This window comes from Petaurus breviceps, unplaced genomic scaffold (genome assembly GCF_028583685.1).
Source record: "Petaurus breviceps papuanus isolate PSGF00001 unplaced genomic scaffold, PetGlider_PUasm1.0 90977, whole genome shotgun sequence".
In the NCBI taxonomy this organism is placed as follows: Eukaryota; Metazoa; Chordata; class Mammalia; order Diprotodontia; family Petauridae; genus Petaurus; species Petaurus breviceps.
This window is the reverse complement of record NW_027187391.1, coordinates 43,300,326-43,317,432: the sequence shown is the minus strand read 5'-3', so window position 1 is coordinate 43,317,432 and position 17,107 is coordinate 43,300,326. Positions and strand designations below refer to the sequence as shown.

The following is a 17,107-nucleotide window of genomic DNA, read 5'->3' as shown; positions in this document are numbered from 1 at the left end:
GGCATGTGTTATACTGAGGTGTCACTGAGGAGGGGTCTAACTCCCTACAGCTCTAAGTTTTGAGTCCTTGTAAATCATGTGATTTCCAGTGAAGGGGAACTTGGGCCTATTTCCCATGAAAAGCCTAACTAGATTTTAGAGTATAGTCTGAGAAGTTTTCACTTCTTTCACTCAAATGTAATAGTAACAAAGGGAAGTGGGGCCCTTTACAAATTTATTGAGTGAGATAAAAAAAAAATCATTAGTAAATTAGACAAAGATGCACACATGAGTTGGTAAGAAACTTCAGGTGCTCAGCTATTATACCATTGGATTCATCAGTTATTCTAGGTGTTTTTGTGTCTGCACTCCCTCTTTCCTCTGGTGGGAAGTACCCTCTGGGGACTTAGTTTGACTAAACTGATTGAGTTTCTCTTTCTCAGTTTCTGATGCTACAAATTAGTTTCTATTTCTTCTACCTCCACACCCAAAAATCTTCCTAAAGGACCTCACTTTAAGTGTTATCAAAAAAAATCTCCTGCCTTGACTGAATTCTAAGTTTTCAGTTTAAAAAACAAGACCTAAAAAAAAAACCCCAAACAAACCCCAACCCTTTTAAATTTTCTTTTTACTCATGCTTCTGTGTTTCCTGATTCCCTCTGCCCTGACATTTCCATCCATGGTTGAATTTCTTGGCTATCTATAGTCAGCCCATTTCAGATGGACACAAATACCCCAACCATGATCCTCCAATTTTTAAAAAATACTATAATTTCTAAAAATTTTGAAACTTTTTTTGTTTTACTACTATTGTGCTGTGCATAAAATGTGTAAAGGAAGTGTAGGCCAACGCTATGAAAGGGTTTCCCATTATAGAGTGCCACTCTTATTTGGTGAGAGGCAGTGGCAGGAAAGATAGTCAGAGGCTATGTTGAGAAGCAGGTGACTGTCTTTTGACTTTCTTTGTTTTCCCTGGGGCTTAGCATAGTATCTCTGGAGTAGAAGGTGCTTAATAAACATTTATTTATTTGACTCAACCACAATAACTCTCAAAGACTAGGGATTACAATATGAATCAGGGGTGGGACCCCATCACTATTTCAAAACAGATCCTTGGGTGGCTAGGGGGCCCAGTGAATAGAGCATAGGCCTTGGAGTCAGGAGGACCTGAGTTCAAATCCAACCTCAGACACTTAACACACACACAAAAAAAACTAGCCATGTGACCTTGGGCAAGTCACTTAGCCCAACTGCCCTCCAAAAAGCAAAATACAAAAAAACAAAACACAGATCCTTGAAATACTGAAGTAGGGAGGAATTAACTGAATGAAACAAAGAAGAATGTAAAAATAGCTGGGGGGGGGGGGTCTTTTCCAGCATAGTTCCCATTTCTATAGTCCTTGACAGTTTACCAAGTGCTTATTAATCCATTTGAGCCTTGAATTTTGTAAAGTGGTTAGCAGCCTTTTACAGATGAGGAAACAGGCTCAGAGAGCTGAAAAGATTTGTCCAAGGTCTCATAGTTCTTGTGGGGCAAAGCTGGGATTTGAGCCTAGGTGCTTTGACTCTGCCTTCTAGAATCTTTCTACCCTACCAGGATATGCATACTGAACACCATTGGGGGGGTTGGGGGAGCAGGTCTCAGGCAATGTCTATAGATGATACCTTTCTGGTAAGGTGGTGACTGCTGGGATTATAGTTGTTCTAGGTTGGTTCCTGAGGCATGGTGTCTCAGAAGTGGAGATCATTTATTCGCATTAATATTCTAAATTTGCTGTAATAGGCAAACATTAATCATTTGACAGGTAGGCTTCACATCTTGGCTGATGCTGGCTCATTAAGTCTCTGCAGCTGTGGAGGGGGCTGCACGCAAAAGGAAGATGCCAAAGAGCCAGAGGGTAGCTCGAGCCTTAGAAATGACAGAGATGCATCGGTGAAGCTGGCAGGTGCTGCGAGTTTTCAAGGACACAGGCACTGAGGAGGTGGGGAAAGGGACAGCTTTTGGGGACTGTTCTACATGGACACTTTTGTTTCCTGTCAGTATAGGGGAAGAGCAGCTGGGTGATGCGGTGCACAGAGTGCTAGGTCCACAGTTTGGAAGACCAAGGGCTAAATCTGGCCTTGGGACAATTACTGTAGAACCCTAGGCAAGTCACTTAACCTCAGTTTCCGCAACTGTAAAATAGGGATGATGATGACAATGGCACTTACCTCCCAGGGTTTTTGTGAAGTTCAAATGAGATATTTGTAAAACACTTAGCACAGGTGTCTGACACGTTAGTTGCTTAATAAAGGCTTATTTAAAAAGAGAGAAAGATAAATAGGATATAATCTTCCCTTTCTCTCCCTTACATTAATGTAGTCACAGGATTTAGAAACAGCTGATGAGGTTTTAGCCAAAGGTCTTGAACTAACTGTAAAATTGTTCCCTTTCCTAATTATCCCTCTACAAGGTGTGAGCACTTTTCTGACTGAGTGAGGAGGGAACTGATTGGTTAAACAAAAATTAGCCACACCCCCTGGAAGCTTTATTCATGGAGGTAAAGGCTGGGAGTGGTTGTGGAGTAAGATTCTTTAGGGTGAAGAGGGGGAAGGAGGGTTGAGGAGGGAATTTTCTTCTTCTTCCCCATCAGTTATGGCATCTAATAAATACTTGCCAAGAGGGGGACACATCATTCAGATGTTAGAGAATTTGTCAGTTTGAGAGAGTTCAAGGAATAATTGCGGGAGCAGATACACAGTCTGATGCAGAAAAGTTAGTTGAGGAAGGAAGCAACTTTGAGGAAGCTGACACTGGAAACTTGGAAGCAGAGAACAGAGCCAATTGTCTCTAGATCTGCCAGTCAAGAGAGGAGCAGTCCCTGGAATCCTGAGGAGCAATCTGCACAGTCAAGATGCTGTGCCTAAGGAAAGCTGTGGGAAGACCAATGAAGAAAGAAAGGACTTCTAGGCTCTGCAGTAGGGGTTACGGGTTACCTTTGTCATACATACTATACTTGTGCCTCATTACTACTGTGCTATGCCCACTCTTTCCATGGATGCTATATGTAGTTGTGTGAGAGTATACCACAGGATGATGGTAGGAATCTTGTAGAAATATCTATTTTACTATACTACTTAGTAAATGCCTGCTAAAAAAGAGCTAATTGTGCCCACTGGTTAATAATTATTAATGGGAAAGAGACCAGTTGAAGTTTATGAACCACAGAGTTTTAGAAGTAAAAACTCAAGGAATTACACCTAGAACTTTGAAATAGTCACCCTACTTGGGAATCAATTTGCACACCCATGAGCCTAAATTGAACAGAGTATTCCAGAGGTGATATTATATAGATTTTATTTCTTTTGTTGATTTTTTTAGTCTGTGAATGAAAACTGTTTATAGCGGCATGTAATTCTGCTTCTTGAGTGGTTGATTTCATTATACCCTGTTCAAGTGACTAAGGTTCAGTGAAATTCAGCAGATTTAGGGAGAAGGGAGAAATTTTACTGGGATTGGGAGTTATTCTGATTAGATGCAACTTCAATGATTATTCCTTAGAGCAGTGTTTCCCATTTTGTGTTCTGGACACCTTTGGAGCTTCACAATGATGGTCAAATTAAAAATTCTTTAATGGCACCTTAAGCAGTAAATAATTGCCTAAATATGACAAGGTGAAGGCTCTGGGAACTCAAAGGGGTTCCCAGAGCCTGCACCTCATCAAATACATTGCAAATATATTTTCCCCTCTGTGATAAACAGAAGATACATATTTGAAGTATCATAAGATGCTCCCATAGCAATTTGGAGTGGTTGGGTATGCAAAAATTATTGTTGTAGTTATTGTAAGAAATTAATCAATAAATATAAAAACATTATGAATAGCATATTAAATTACTCTGGGGTTCACAACACATCTTTGTTATTGTTGAAAGGGGTTCACGGAACAAAGAAAACATTGGGAACTATCACCTTGGACTAAGTGGAGACAAGTACCACCATTCAGAAAGAGGCAGAGCTGGGAGAAAGAGGTTGTCAGTAAGAAGGGATTCACCCTTATGGTAAATATGGACATAAAGATTGGCACTTTTCGGAGAGCTCCCTCTGGGGGAGAACATAAGGACTATTTCTCCCTGGACTTATTAGTGCTTGGTTCTTAGACTGAATATTATCAGATTGGGGCATCATTGCCCCCTGGTGGTTAAAATGTGATTTAATTCCCTTATGTGTTGACAGATAATGTGTGTTTTAAAAGTTAATAAGACTGCAAAATCTTAGTTAAGAAATCTTTTAATCTAAAGGGATACAACTTTCATTCATTTGCTTGTCTGCTCAGTTACTGCCTCAAAGTAGTTTCTACTTGGTGTCAGTAAAACCTGAAGAATGGGGGGAAATTGAGCTGCAATTTTAAACATTTAGTTGAGAATTATCTTAAACCCTCAAAAACTCAGTGACAGTTAAGCTGTCACAAGTCTTCATTAACATAGCATGTATGTTGTATGTTGTGTCAACATAGCATGTATGATGGAAAGAGCATCTGCCCTTGAGTCAGAGGATTCTGGTCTTAGCCTCCTTGCAGCTTATTTTCCTCTTCTATAAAATGGGACTGATGGACTATATGGCCTCTGTGATCCTGAGACCTTTTAGTCTTCTAACTTATCCTAGTAAGCCACCAGAAAGGAGTACACAATGTATAATTTATGATCAAGGAAAAAGTCCCTTCCTTCCTTGCAGCCAGTATAGTAACCAAAGCATTAATTAGAATTTGAGAAACTTGAAATTATCTATAAATCATTAGAATCCTTTACTTTTCATATTTGTAGATTTTTTCCCTAGAAATTAACACTGAAATATTTGGGGGGCTCACGGCAATTATAGGACCTTTTTATGTGAAGTTATCTTGGGCTCATAAGAATATTTTCCTATCAATAAAACTTTAGCAGGTACTCTTGACATTTAAGATTTTGTGTTTTAAAAACTAATTTCTTCAAATTACATAGAAAAATCATTACTAGATAGAAATTTTACTCTGGGTGTTTCTAAATGGTCATGTGAATTGTTTTTCCACTCATAATAACCAATAGCTAAAAGTTCTATACAGAAAGAAAAGACAAAATTGGAGCAGGTACCAAGGAATATGAGGCATACTGGGGGTAACTGGCTATTGTATTAAAACTGCCAAATAATTAGCTTCAAATGTCTTCCTACCTGGGCAAATTTATTAGTCCATTCATAATAACAAAAACACATGTTTAATGTCAGGCATATTCTCCAGTGACAAGTTTTTCTGCCATTGATGAATCATGCCAGGAACACCTGGGTTTTTTTATATAGTGCTCTACAAAATAGTTTTTATAAATAACATACTTTTTTAGGGATAGCTTAGAGACTTCCTCTTAATTGAGCTCATTCTGGGTATAAGCAAACACTCAAAGACTCTCCCCTGGAACTAAAAATTAACTGAATGCTTTTCTTGCCTATGGTTGTATACTGCCATGTTTCTGTTTCATTTAGGTTTAATAAAGGTAAACTCAAAGTGAACACAAATGACAGAATGCCTTATTTACTTAGGGTGGACATTTTGGGGATTCTAAAATAAATTTGGTTCTCAGTTTTATTATTTTTTTAAAATCATTTATTGAAATCTAGCAAGGGATAATAAGAAAATAGTAAACCAGAGGAGAAAATGTCACTCTTTATGTTATCAGTGATAATTACCACAGTCAATAATTCTACAAGAATACACTGGTCTTTCATTCATTGTGTCTACTACTTCTAGTATTTGAAGAGCTCTTGTTCCTTCGATCAATTGCCTAGAGAGAAAAAAAATGGTAAAAATCAGTTAAACTACAAAGTTTCATCATTTATTTTCTCGTATGGCCCTCTACTGTGCCATTTGACTTAACTCGGTTCAATTAAATTAGCATTGTAATTGTACCATGGGCCAAGCACTGTGCCAGAGTCACAGGCTGATTCTCAGGGGCCTTATGTGCTCTCATAAAATGTACAGAGATAAGTAAATATAAAATGTATACAAAATTAGTACACGGCAATTTCTCCAGCACAGAGCAGTGCATTAGAAGGGAAGGGAGAGATCTGGTTATAAGAGTTGGCACTTCAGCCAAGCCTTAAAGGAAGCTTGGAAGTCCAAGAGGTAAAAGTGAGGAAAAGAGAATTCTAGGGATAGGAGAGAGATGATACAAAAGCAAAGAGGCAGGACATAGAATGTTGTGCATGGGGAACAGTCAGGGGGTCTTTTTTGTTTTTGTTTTTGAGATAATTTATATTTTATCAATTAAATATACAAGTTTAATTTGTTGAGTAGCTTTTGCCTGGGCCTTTACTAATAAAGGAAGGTTTTTTTTTTAAGCAGAAGATAGGGTAAAAATGGATTCTAGACCTAGTTGGAGGGGAGGGAAAAAATGGGAAGAGAGCAGAAGAGAAGGATGCAACAAACGAGGGCCACCTATCTAAAAATACACATGAGAATGGGCTCCCAGACATTTATTCCTACACTCAGACTGCAGAGGTTCATGAGAAAATATGCAGATGAGTGCCCTGTCAATAAAGACCCAGGATTTTCATTAGGATCTTTCTATGGGTCACCCCTAGTCTGAGGGGGAATGGTATGAAATTAGTTGGCAAAGGTAGCTAAATTATGAAGGTTTTTTTTTTTTTAAGCAATCGGGGTTAAGTAACTTGCTCAAGGTTACACGGCCAGTTATTTCTGGATGTGGTGCTAAGTATCTGAGCCCGGATTTGATCCCCAGGTCATCCCGACACTGGAGCCAGTGCTCTTACTCGCTGAGCCACCTGGCCACCCCATGAAGGGTTTTTTTAAATGAGGAACTTGTATTTCAAGGAACAATGAGAACTTGCCAGAGGCAAGAAGGACAAAGCTATTGAGCAGAGGAGTGACATGATCTGCTCTGTGTTTCAGTACTATTATATGAGACACAGAGTGGGTGTAGTGGATACCTTACTGAACTTGGGAGCTAGGAAAACCTAGGTCCAAATCACATCTCATATACATCCCTGCGTGACCATGGGCAAGTCATTTAACCCACCTAAAGTTTTTTTCTGTGTGTGTTTATTTATTTTAGTTTTAATTTATGGAATAAAATAAGCATTTTCTTAACAGTATAATAAAACAATGATTGCACATGAAACTACAAATCTAATATGTACAACTTGCTGTTCCTTTTAAATATATAATAAAGCTATCATGTAAATTTATTTTTTTCCTTCCCTTCCACCCTAGAGATGGCTACCATTAGACTCAAATAGGTGTGTGTGTCTGTGTGTGTGTCTGTGTATGTAAAATTATTCTACGTAAACTTCTATTTATCAGTTCTTTTTCTGGATGGAGATAATGTCTTACTTTATATACCCTCTATAGTTAATCTAGATGTTTATAATACTCAAAATGACTTATTTGCTCAAAGTCACTCTTAAAACAATATTGCTATGACCGTGTTGTCTTTGTTCTGCTAATTTTGCTCTTCATTATTTTGTGCAAGGCTATGTTTTTCTAAGATCACTGAGCTCATCATTTCTTATAGCATAGTAGTATTCTATCACAATCATATCCCATAACTTGTTCGGCCATCCACAATTGATGGGCATCCTTGCAATTTCCAGTTCTTTGCCACTACAAAGAGAGCTACTATAAACATTTTAGAAGATATAGGTTCTTTTCCTTTTTCCTTAATCATCTTTGGAAACAGACCTAGTAGTGATATTGCTGAGTCAGAGTTTCCCGATCTGTAAAATCAGGGGATTTAAATGATCATTAAGGCCTCTTCCAGCTCTAAATCTGCAATCCTATAATATCAGGTTTGCAACTGTGTGTAGAATGCATTAGAGAGGGGAGAAAATGGAAAGCAAGGAGAACTTATTTATTAGGAGGTTATTGCAACAATCTAGGTGAGTGTTAATGAAGCCAGGGTAGTGATTGTGTAAGTGGAGAGAAGGGACTGGATGTTGCAGATTTTGTAGGGACCAAGAAAACTTGGTAAAGATGTCTCCACATCCTGGGTGATGAGAAGGATAGATCCATCAATCAATGAACATATATATTCAAGGGCCCACTATGTGCCAGGCCCCATGTAAGGCACTGTGAATACAAATACAAAAAAAATATGAAACAATCTCAACTCTCAGGGAGCCAACATTCTTTCTTGAGATACAGCATATTCCTATGTGGGTAAATAATGAATAAATGTAAAATGAATATCATAGGGAACTGGAAGGATGAAGTTGGTGCTTTGCTTCATTTTGAAGGAAAAGAGGGAGTATGGGAAGCAGGGATGTGGAGGGAGAGATGGAATGCGGTGGGTGAGAACAAAGATGAGGCCAAGGCCAGCTCGTCTAGATGACAGTTTGTGGAGTGGGAAGCTGTCACGAAAGCTGGAAAGATGGGTTGGGGCCTCGTTATAAAGGGCTTTACATAAAGAGGCCTTTATATTTTATTCTGAAGATGGAATGATTTTGCTGACCAGGGGAATGATATAGGTAGGTCACTGTTTAAGGGAAATCACTTTGGCAGCTTTGTGAAGGATGGACTAGAGTGGGGAGAAACGTGAGGTATGAAGACTAGTTATTGTTATTGAGCCATTTCAGTCGGGTCAAACTCTTTGTGACCCCATTTGGGGTTTTCATGGCAAAGATACTGAAGTGGTCTGTCATTTCTTCTCCAGCTCATTTTACAGATGAGGAAACTGAAGCAAACAAGGTTAAGTGACTTGCCTAGGGTCACACAGCTAGTAAGTGTTTGAGGCCAGATTTGAACTTTGCTCCTCCTGACTTCAGGGCTGGTGGTCTATCTACCACAGCACCTACTTGCCCTCCCCTATGTGGACAGCTAGGTGGTACAATATATACAGGGCCAGGCCTGGAGTCAGGAAAACTCATTTTCCTGCCTTTAAATGGGGTCACAAAGAGTAGGATACAAATGAAGACTAGCTAGTAGTCATTAAAACAGTCTCAGTAAGAGGATTTTAGGGACTCTTCTAAGGTGGTGGTTTATGTGAATAGAGAGAAAGAATTAGATGTGAGAGGTGTTACAGATGTAGAAATGGAAAGATTTGGAAGCTGATTTGATATGTGGGGCAATCTCGACTCACGAGATGGTCTCAATTTATAGAATGAGAAAAACATTTTTTGGAAATGAACAATGTGTGGGTTTGTTTTGTTTAATTAGATGTATTTGTTTTTGTTTTTTAAGCTTTGTCTTTCCTTAAAAAAACAAACTGGTGATAAGCAATAATATATGTATGCACAAGGTCACTGAAGTTTTTAAAATGCATAGTTAGGAAGACAAGGAAGTTTAGAAGGAAAAAGATTAATAGGACAGTTTTGAGTTTAATGCACTGAATTTATCAGACACTTAAAGCAAGCTGTATGTAATAGAGATTCACAGTATATATACCATCTACATTATCTGGTTTGCTTTGCATATGGAAATTCTCATTTTATTTGGTGTTGAATTCAAATTTTTAAAAAATGCAAGGCCATATGAGATGGAGAATGAGAAGTAGAAGGTAACACCAAGGTTATGAGTCCAGAACACTGGAAGAGTGAGGGGTGGAAAGGGAAATTTGACAAATGGGTGGGTTTTGGAGAAAAGAAAATGAATTCTGCTTTTGACATGTTGAGTTTGATGTGCCTCTGGAATCCATCTGGTTTGAAATATTCAATAGGCAGTTGGTGGATTGGGATTGAAGCCCAGGGGAGAGACTGGGGCTAGATATATTGATTTGGGAATCACCTGCATAGAGAGGATAATTAAACCCAAGGGAGCTGATGAAGTTATCAAGAAAGAACATAGAGAATAGAAGAGGATGGTGGTACCCTCAGTAGGAATAGGAATTTTAGAAAGAAGGATTGACTTGAAGGAAAGGATGCTGAATTCTGTTTTGGACTTGTTAAATTTGGGATGTCTGTGAGACATCCAAATGGAGGTATCTAGCAGGCAGTTGATGATATGGGCCTGGAGCTCAATATAACTGGGGACTATTCCTCAAACCAAACCCAGGGAGCATTAGTCACAAAGCCCCAAGATCAAAGTGATGCTCATTTGCCTGGCTTTCCAACCTCAAAAAAGTTGGGCTTTTTTGGGGAGTGACTTAAACTTTCTCCATTGCAGAGATTTCACACTAATCCTCAAGTGTGCCAAAGACCATCATTTATGAAGGCTGTTTGGATTAACAGGGTCAAATTTTCAGAACAGCTTAGGCCAGGGGTGGGGAACCTTTGGCCTTGAGGTCATATGTGGCCTTCTAGATGCTTAAGTGCAGCCTTTTGACTGAATCCAAATTTTACATAACAAATCTTTGAATTCAGTCAGAAGGCTGCACTTAGGGACCTAGAAGGCCACATGTGACCTCAAGGCCACAGGTTCCCCACCCCTGGCTTAGGCTATAAAGACAAAGCCTAAAAATGAGGCTAATGCTAGGTAATCTGTTGTCCTGTGGAAATACTGACTGGTTTCTATCTTCTCCTATCCCCTTCCCTCCGAAGCTCCTGTTAAAGACTGAGTTGCATCAATGACTAAGAATGGGGCAGGGGGAGAAGAGAGACCACCCTATGACTATACTACTTTGTTAATGAGATGAGAGAGCATTTACACCTCCATGATTTCTCACCTGTTGATCCTTCCTAAGAGGAAGCTGCTGGCTCAGTGGTGGGCCTGGAGTCAAGACCTGAGCTCAGATACAGCATCACACACTTATTAGCCATGGGATGCTGGGCAAGTGACTGGCCTGTTTGCCTCAGTTTCTTCAACTGTAAAATGAGGATAATAATCACACCCACCTCCCAGGGTTGTTGTGAAGATTAAATGAGATATTTGTTAAAAGCACTTAGTATAGTACCTGGCATGTAGTAGGTACTATGGAAAGATTTATTCCCTCCCTTCCTTTCCCTTGCCTGACCTGTAACATGGCATGCTGCTTACATAGGTCACATCTACTGAAACAAAAACAGAGCATTTTGCCAACTTGTGAATTCCAGCTTTGCCTACCACACCAGAAACTTCTGTGTTCCACAGGAACATGGTACTTGGCCAGTAAGGGCTAGTTTTGCATAAAAAGGTTAGGAAGCTTATTAGTGTTTAATGTTAGCTGCTTATGTGCCCAGGTTAATTTGGACATGCATTTTCAAAGATCTGGAATATCTTAAGAGCAAGTAAGGTCAGAGATATAACAAATATCCAAAAATGCATTAAGATAAAAAGTTCTTAAGGGGCAGCTAGGTGGTACAGTGAGTAGAGCACTGGCCCTGGAGTCAGGAAGACCTGAGTTCAAATCCTGCCTCAAGACACTTGACACACTTCCTAGCTGTGTGACTTTAGGCAAGTCACTTAACCCCAATTATCTTGCCTTCCCCCCTTCAACAAAAAAGGATAAAAGGTTCTTTTCAGGCTACAACCATGGCAGATATGGAAGAGGAAGCTATTAGATGATCTAGAATCCCTTCTGAAAACATGAAAGGCCTTTGCAGAACTGAAGGCCAAATATGTGAAGAAAGTGACTACTGAAAGAAAAAAAACTTCAGAAGATATGGAGGAAGGTTATCCATGAAGGAGCTAAAGCTTACCTACCATAAAGGATACAGGTAGATATACATTAGTGAAGTTTGACTGAAGAGACTGGTGTGAAAACACGGCAACTACCACATACTTGCTGAACCCAAAGTTTTTGTGATTAGAATTAGAGAAATCAATGGTGTCAGCCCAGAGGGCCATAAAGTATTGCAGGGTCTTTGCCAAATCTTCAGTAGTACTTTTGTTAAACCTAACAAATCTTAATTAAAATGCTGAGGATTTCAGAACCTTAACCTTGGGTAACCCTAAGAAATACAATGCTTGAAATCTGAGGAGAAAGAATAATTTATGTATACCTACTACGTGCCAGGTACTGTGATAAGTGCTTTTTGCAATTATTATTTCATGTGATCCTCAAAATAACCTTGAATATAGGTGCTATTATTATCTCCATTTTACAGTTGAGGAAACTGAGACAAACAGATGTGAAGAGATTTGCCTATGGTCACACTGCTAATAAGTATCTGAGGCTGGATCTGAATTCATGTCTTCCTGATTCCAGGCCCAAGGCATGATAATGCCCTCATTGCAAAATCTCTTGGCAAATACAGAATTATCTGCATGGAGGATTTGATTCAGGAGAGGTATAGAATGTTGGCAAATACTCCCAAGTTGACAGCAACTTCCTGTAGCCTTTCTGTTCCCTCCCTTCAATTATCTTTTCTGTGGGGTGGAATGAATTAAAAAAAAAAAAAAGACTTTACATTTTGTGGAAGGCGGAGATGATAACAAGAAGGAAGATCAGATCAACAGGCTTATTAGAAGAATAAACTAACAATAATAACATAACATAATATAACAATATAACATAACATAATATAATTAATATATAAATAACATAACATAATATATAATATAACAATGATATTAGAATAATAAACTAAAGGTGTCTACCATGATTATTTTTTTCTAATGGTCTGTAAATAAAAAATGCCTGTGATTTTAGAAAGAGGATAAAGGTGCTCTTGGGCTAAAAAAAGTCCTTCTCAGTTTGTATCACAAGTTGAAGTACCACAGCAGCCTTGGAATTTTGCAGGAAGATCTGTGACCAAGCTCATGAATGAAACAGAAATACCTTCACATTCAGAAGAAATATGTTATAAAAATTTTTATAATGGGCTCTAAGCTTCCACTATTTATTCAGCAAAATCTTACCATTTTGCATCTCATACCAAGTATTTATTGAATACCTACTACATTCCATATATTGTAGGAAGTAGGCAAAAAAAAAAAAGATCATACTTCCTTCTTAGGCACTTGATAATTTAACTGGGGAGGAAAATAAGATGCACATAAATAGCTATGCTATGCACTTGACATCTGAAAGTTACATAGGGAAGAGGAAAAGTGCCATGAAAATGCAGAGGAGGAAGACCTCACTATGGGATGAGGCAATCATGGGAGGGAAGCAATAATACCTGAGAAAAGCAAGGGCATGGAAGTAGGAAAGGGTAGGACAAATTAAATTTTCTATATACAAGGTATACATATGCTATATACATATATTTATAAAGCCCTATAGAATGTTGTAAAATGTATTAATATTTTAGGTCTAAGTGCCTATAGCATGTTGCTATTGAGCACCTTTTAATTGTTATTTGAGATATTTCGGTATTTATTATCACCCTTTGGCAACCTAATGTTATTAGCAACCTGGATAGTTTGATCTCTTTAATGAATTGTGATAAGAATGACTTCACTTAGTGAGCAGAACCAGGAGAACACTGTACAGACTAACAGCAACATTGTGTGATGATCCATTGTGATAAGACAAGTTCTTCTCAGCAATACAATGATCCAAGATAATTCGAAAAGCCTCATGATGTTATCCACATCCAGAGAAAGAACATGGAGTATGAATGCAGATCAAAGCATACTATTTTCACTTAATTTTTTTCATACTTTTTTCCTTTTGGTCTGTTTCTTCTTTCACAGCATGACTAATATGGAAATACGTTTTACATGATTACACATATATAACCTATATCGAATTGCTTGCCTTCTTAGGGAGCAGGGAGGGCAAAAATTTGGAACTCAAAATTTTATTTTAAAAAATGAATATGGGTGGCTAGGTGGCACAATAAATAGAGCACTGGCCCTGGAGTCAGGAGGACCTGAGTTCAAATTCAACCTCAGACAGTTAATACTTACTAGCTGTGTGACCTTGGGCAAGTCACTTAACCCCAATTGCCCCTCTCCCCCCAAAAAATAAAGCAAAAAAAAAAGGAATGTTAAATATTGTCTTTACATGTAATTGGAAAAAATAAAATACTATTTAAAAGAAAAAAAAGAATGACTTCACTTTAAGGACTTTTATCTTCACAAAGTTTTGAATTTAGTGATTCTAATCTAAACAATAGCTATTATAGAGCATTTCACAGTAATTTAAGGCTGATTATTCACAGTGGCAGATTAAAATGTGCCTTAGATACATTACAAAAGCAGTACTCAAATGGCTTCAATAGTTTAAAACATACATTTATACAAGAAATCTGCTACTTTTAGAAATTTGTTTTTTGTTTTTTTCAAATGTCAGTTTTATCTACCTTACAGGTTATCACTGACTTTTTGAGCCTTTGTTTTACATTTTAAAATTATAAATAAACAAACCTATTATACATACCCAAAAGCTACATATTTTCGATCCAGATAAGGAGCTTTCTGTAGTGTGATATAAAATTGTGACCCATTGGTGTGCCGTCCCTTGTTGACCATACCAAGAATACCTCTTTTATCATGCGGCATTGAGAAGTTTTCATCTAGGAAAGATCAGTAGGTCATATAAACGCTGATTTTAATTAATTCACTCCATTGTCTTAATTGGCAGTAATAAATAATAAACAAAAAGAACACCTTATATATTCTCATTTGTAATTGTTTATGAGTATATTACCAAATTTTTAACATTTGATTCATTTCCATATTGCTTTCCATTTTTCCAAACAGCCTCTAAGAAAAATAGATGTAAAAGCTCATTAATATAGACTCTACTGTTTCTGATATAAAGTGAAGTTAATCTCAGGATTAGTGGTAAATAAGATGTTTGCTCATGAAATTAATAGTAAGATGAGGAAAGCTTAAGCTACTTAAGAATAAAGGACAACACACTCTTTATTTTCCCAGCATCACTTTAGTGGAAGTGTTTAAATTCAACCAGTCTGCTGTTTAAACATGATTCTTATCTATGAAAGTATTTGCAAACTAAGTTAAAATTTATAGTTGGTTCCTCTCTTCCCTTATTCCTGTCAGCAATATTTTTATATGTAGTTTAAAGAAATACAACTTCATTTCCTTAGAGAATGTTTTATAATTCATGTTTTTGTTTTTTGTTTTTTCTACAAATCAAACTATCCTTCCATACTGTTTGAAAGCAACAAAACAAAACAAAAAACCTTTTAGGAACTGTCCAACAAGTCATTCTTCTAAGAATGTGGTTTGATCCTAAGCATTTATGGTAATAAATCAACTAATTTCTTTAGGTTGGACATTCCCTTCATTGATGACAATAATCTGCAGAAAGTAATGATGACAAAATGATAATAATAATAATAATAATCTTAACAGTAACTTGCTGGCCAGTCTCTGTGCTTAGCCTCTTGGAATTTAGCTAAACTAGTCTTCTAAGTGAGTCTTTCTGTTCCTGGACCCATACCCAGAAGCCTTTTCAAACTTTAGGAGGCCTTATAGACCTTGGCACTCCATTGGTTTACCTTTAAGAACTCCAAACCACAGTTAGGCAGTAGAGTAGCACTTTAGCTAAGGATGCTTTATTTTAGTAGGTTTTTTTTAAAGCTGCCTTTTTAAAAAAAAAAAAAAAGATTATAACCTCATGGTCAGGCTAAGATCTCATGCTTCCGGTGCGTGGGTTAAAAGAAGTGGAGAGTAATGTCTTGTGTTCATCATACTTCTGTGTGCAATACATGTTCTTCTCAGTAAGTAATTGCTTCTGTGCAAATAAATCAGGCAATCTGAAATGGAGTGGCTCCAGATTAACCAAAACAAGGGGCCTGGCAGAAAACTGAGGCTGGCAGAGAATGCAGACATAATAGAGGAGGCTAAAGGTCATAAATGGGAAGATGGGAAGTGAAGATATGACTTAGACAGAAATAATACACAAAATTAATGCCAGTCAGACTCTGGTAGGAGAAAAGAGGAAGATTAAAAACTTCAATTAAAAATTCAATTAGAAATAAAAAGGTTTACTTTAGATAAAAATGGATGAGAACGAAAATATCTGGGTCAAGGATAACTTTGTGGTTGTCCGTATATAATTTTAAAATGTAAAATTAATATTTCAAAAGATAATCCTAACATGACAAGTGTAAAGTAGATGAAACTCACTTTTGAAAAAAACAAAAATGAAAGAAACAGCATTCTAAAGATATCAGGTTTCTTGGTGGTGGCAAAGTATTAAGTAAATGACTATATCAAAAGTATAATGTCAATAACTTAGGAGAAGTATTGAAGGAGGGTTTTTTTACTGTATTTTGAAAAATCACCATTATATTCTGTAATCATAGAGAAAATTTAAGTATAAGTATTTTTTCCTCTCTCCAATTAATTTATAATTGGTAATGAAACTTTGCTTTTTATTAACTGTATTCAATCAGGGATTATTTGGAGTATGATTGCCATTTGTCAAGTAAGAATATCTAATGCAAATATAAGAAGGGAATAGGAAGGCTTTTAAAAACAGTTATCCTCAGCAGATCACATCTTTATAATAAACAAAATTAACAGAAAAGTGCTAGTAGAGAAGATCCCACCCCAATTATTCTGTTGATTTACAAAAATTTCATTTGTTACAAAAAACTTGTTTTGTTCATTACAAAAGGGCATTTGATCAATTGCCTCAAGCAAAGACCTAAAGGCCTTCCTCTAACATAGAATCTCTTAATTTTTTTTTTTTTGCTTTTTGGAGGGCAGTTGGGGTTAAGTGACTTGCCCAAGGTCACACAACTAGTTTTTGTGTTAAATGTCTGAGGCCACATTTGAACTCAGGTCCTCCTGACTCCAGGGCTGGTGCACTGCGCCACCTAGCTGACCCTAACATAGAATCTCTTATGCCTTTGTTAAGCTCCTATAAGATTCCTCCATAAATATAAAACTCTAAGTCTTGGAAAATTATTTAGGCAGGCAGAAAAGCAAAGAGGTATAATGTTCAACAATGGTGTTTGCCTCTGTAATGGAGTATGTATCATGCAAGGTTCAAATAGAAAAGATATTTGTTATAGATGGTAACAACGATAGATATAGATAGATATAAATACAGATATTCATCAAGCTCCAGGACACTACCAAGTCATGAATTTCAAACTTCTTTTGCTCACAGTAGGATTATTATTATTATTATTATTGACATAAATACATCATGGGAGATGTACTTGGGATACTCATTAATACAAATGCAAGAGTAAGTGCAAGGGGGATAAGTAAGTGCAAGCTAGGTGGGTCAAAAGGACCATGGGAAGTGTGGGAAGAGGGGAAGGATGAGAGGGCGCTGTGAATATGCCAACTGATTTCAAGTGAAGGATATTGCTACC

General features: G+C 37.3%; 1 protein-coding gene across 2 annotated transcripts in view; it reads right to left on the bottom strand.

Annotated features, from left to right (window-relative positions):
- Window positions 1-5,459: 5,459 nt before the first annotated feature.
- Window positions 5,460-17,107, bottom strand: part of PPIL6 (peptidylprolyl isomerase like 6) — a 65,269-nt gene continuing 53,621 nt past the window's right edge. The window contains exons 7-8 of one of the 2 annotated variants that reach the window (XM_069077081.1): window positions 14,188-14,323; window positions 5,460-5,772 (exon numbers count right to left, since the gene is read on the bottom strand). In XM_069077081.1, the coding sequence (XP_068933182.1) occupies window positions 5,664-5,772; window positions 14,188-14,323 (245 nt within the window). In that variant the 3' untranslated portion in view covers window positions 5,460-5,663. The remainder of the gene's footprint in view (window positions 5,773-14,187; window positions 14,324-17,107) is intronic. The other variant, XM_069077082.1, reaches the window with a different exon arrangement.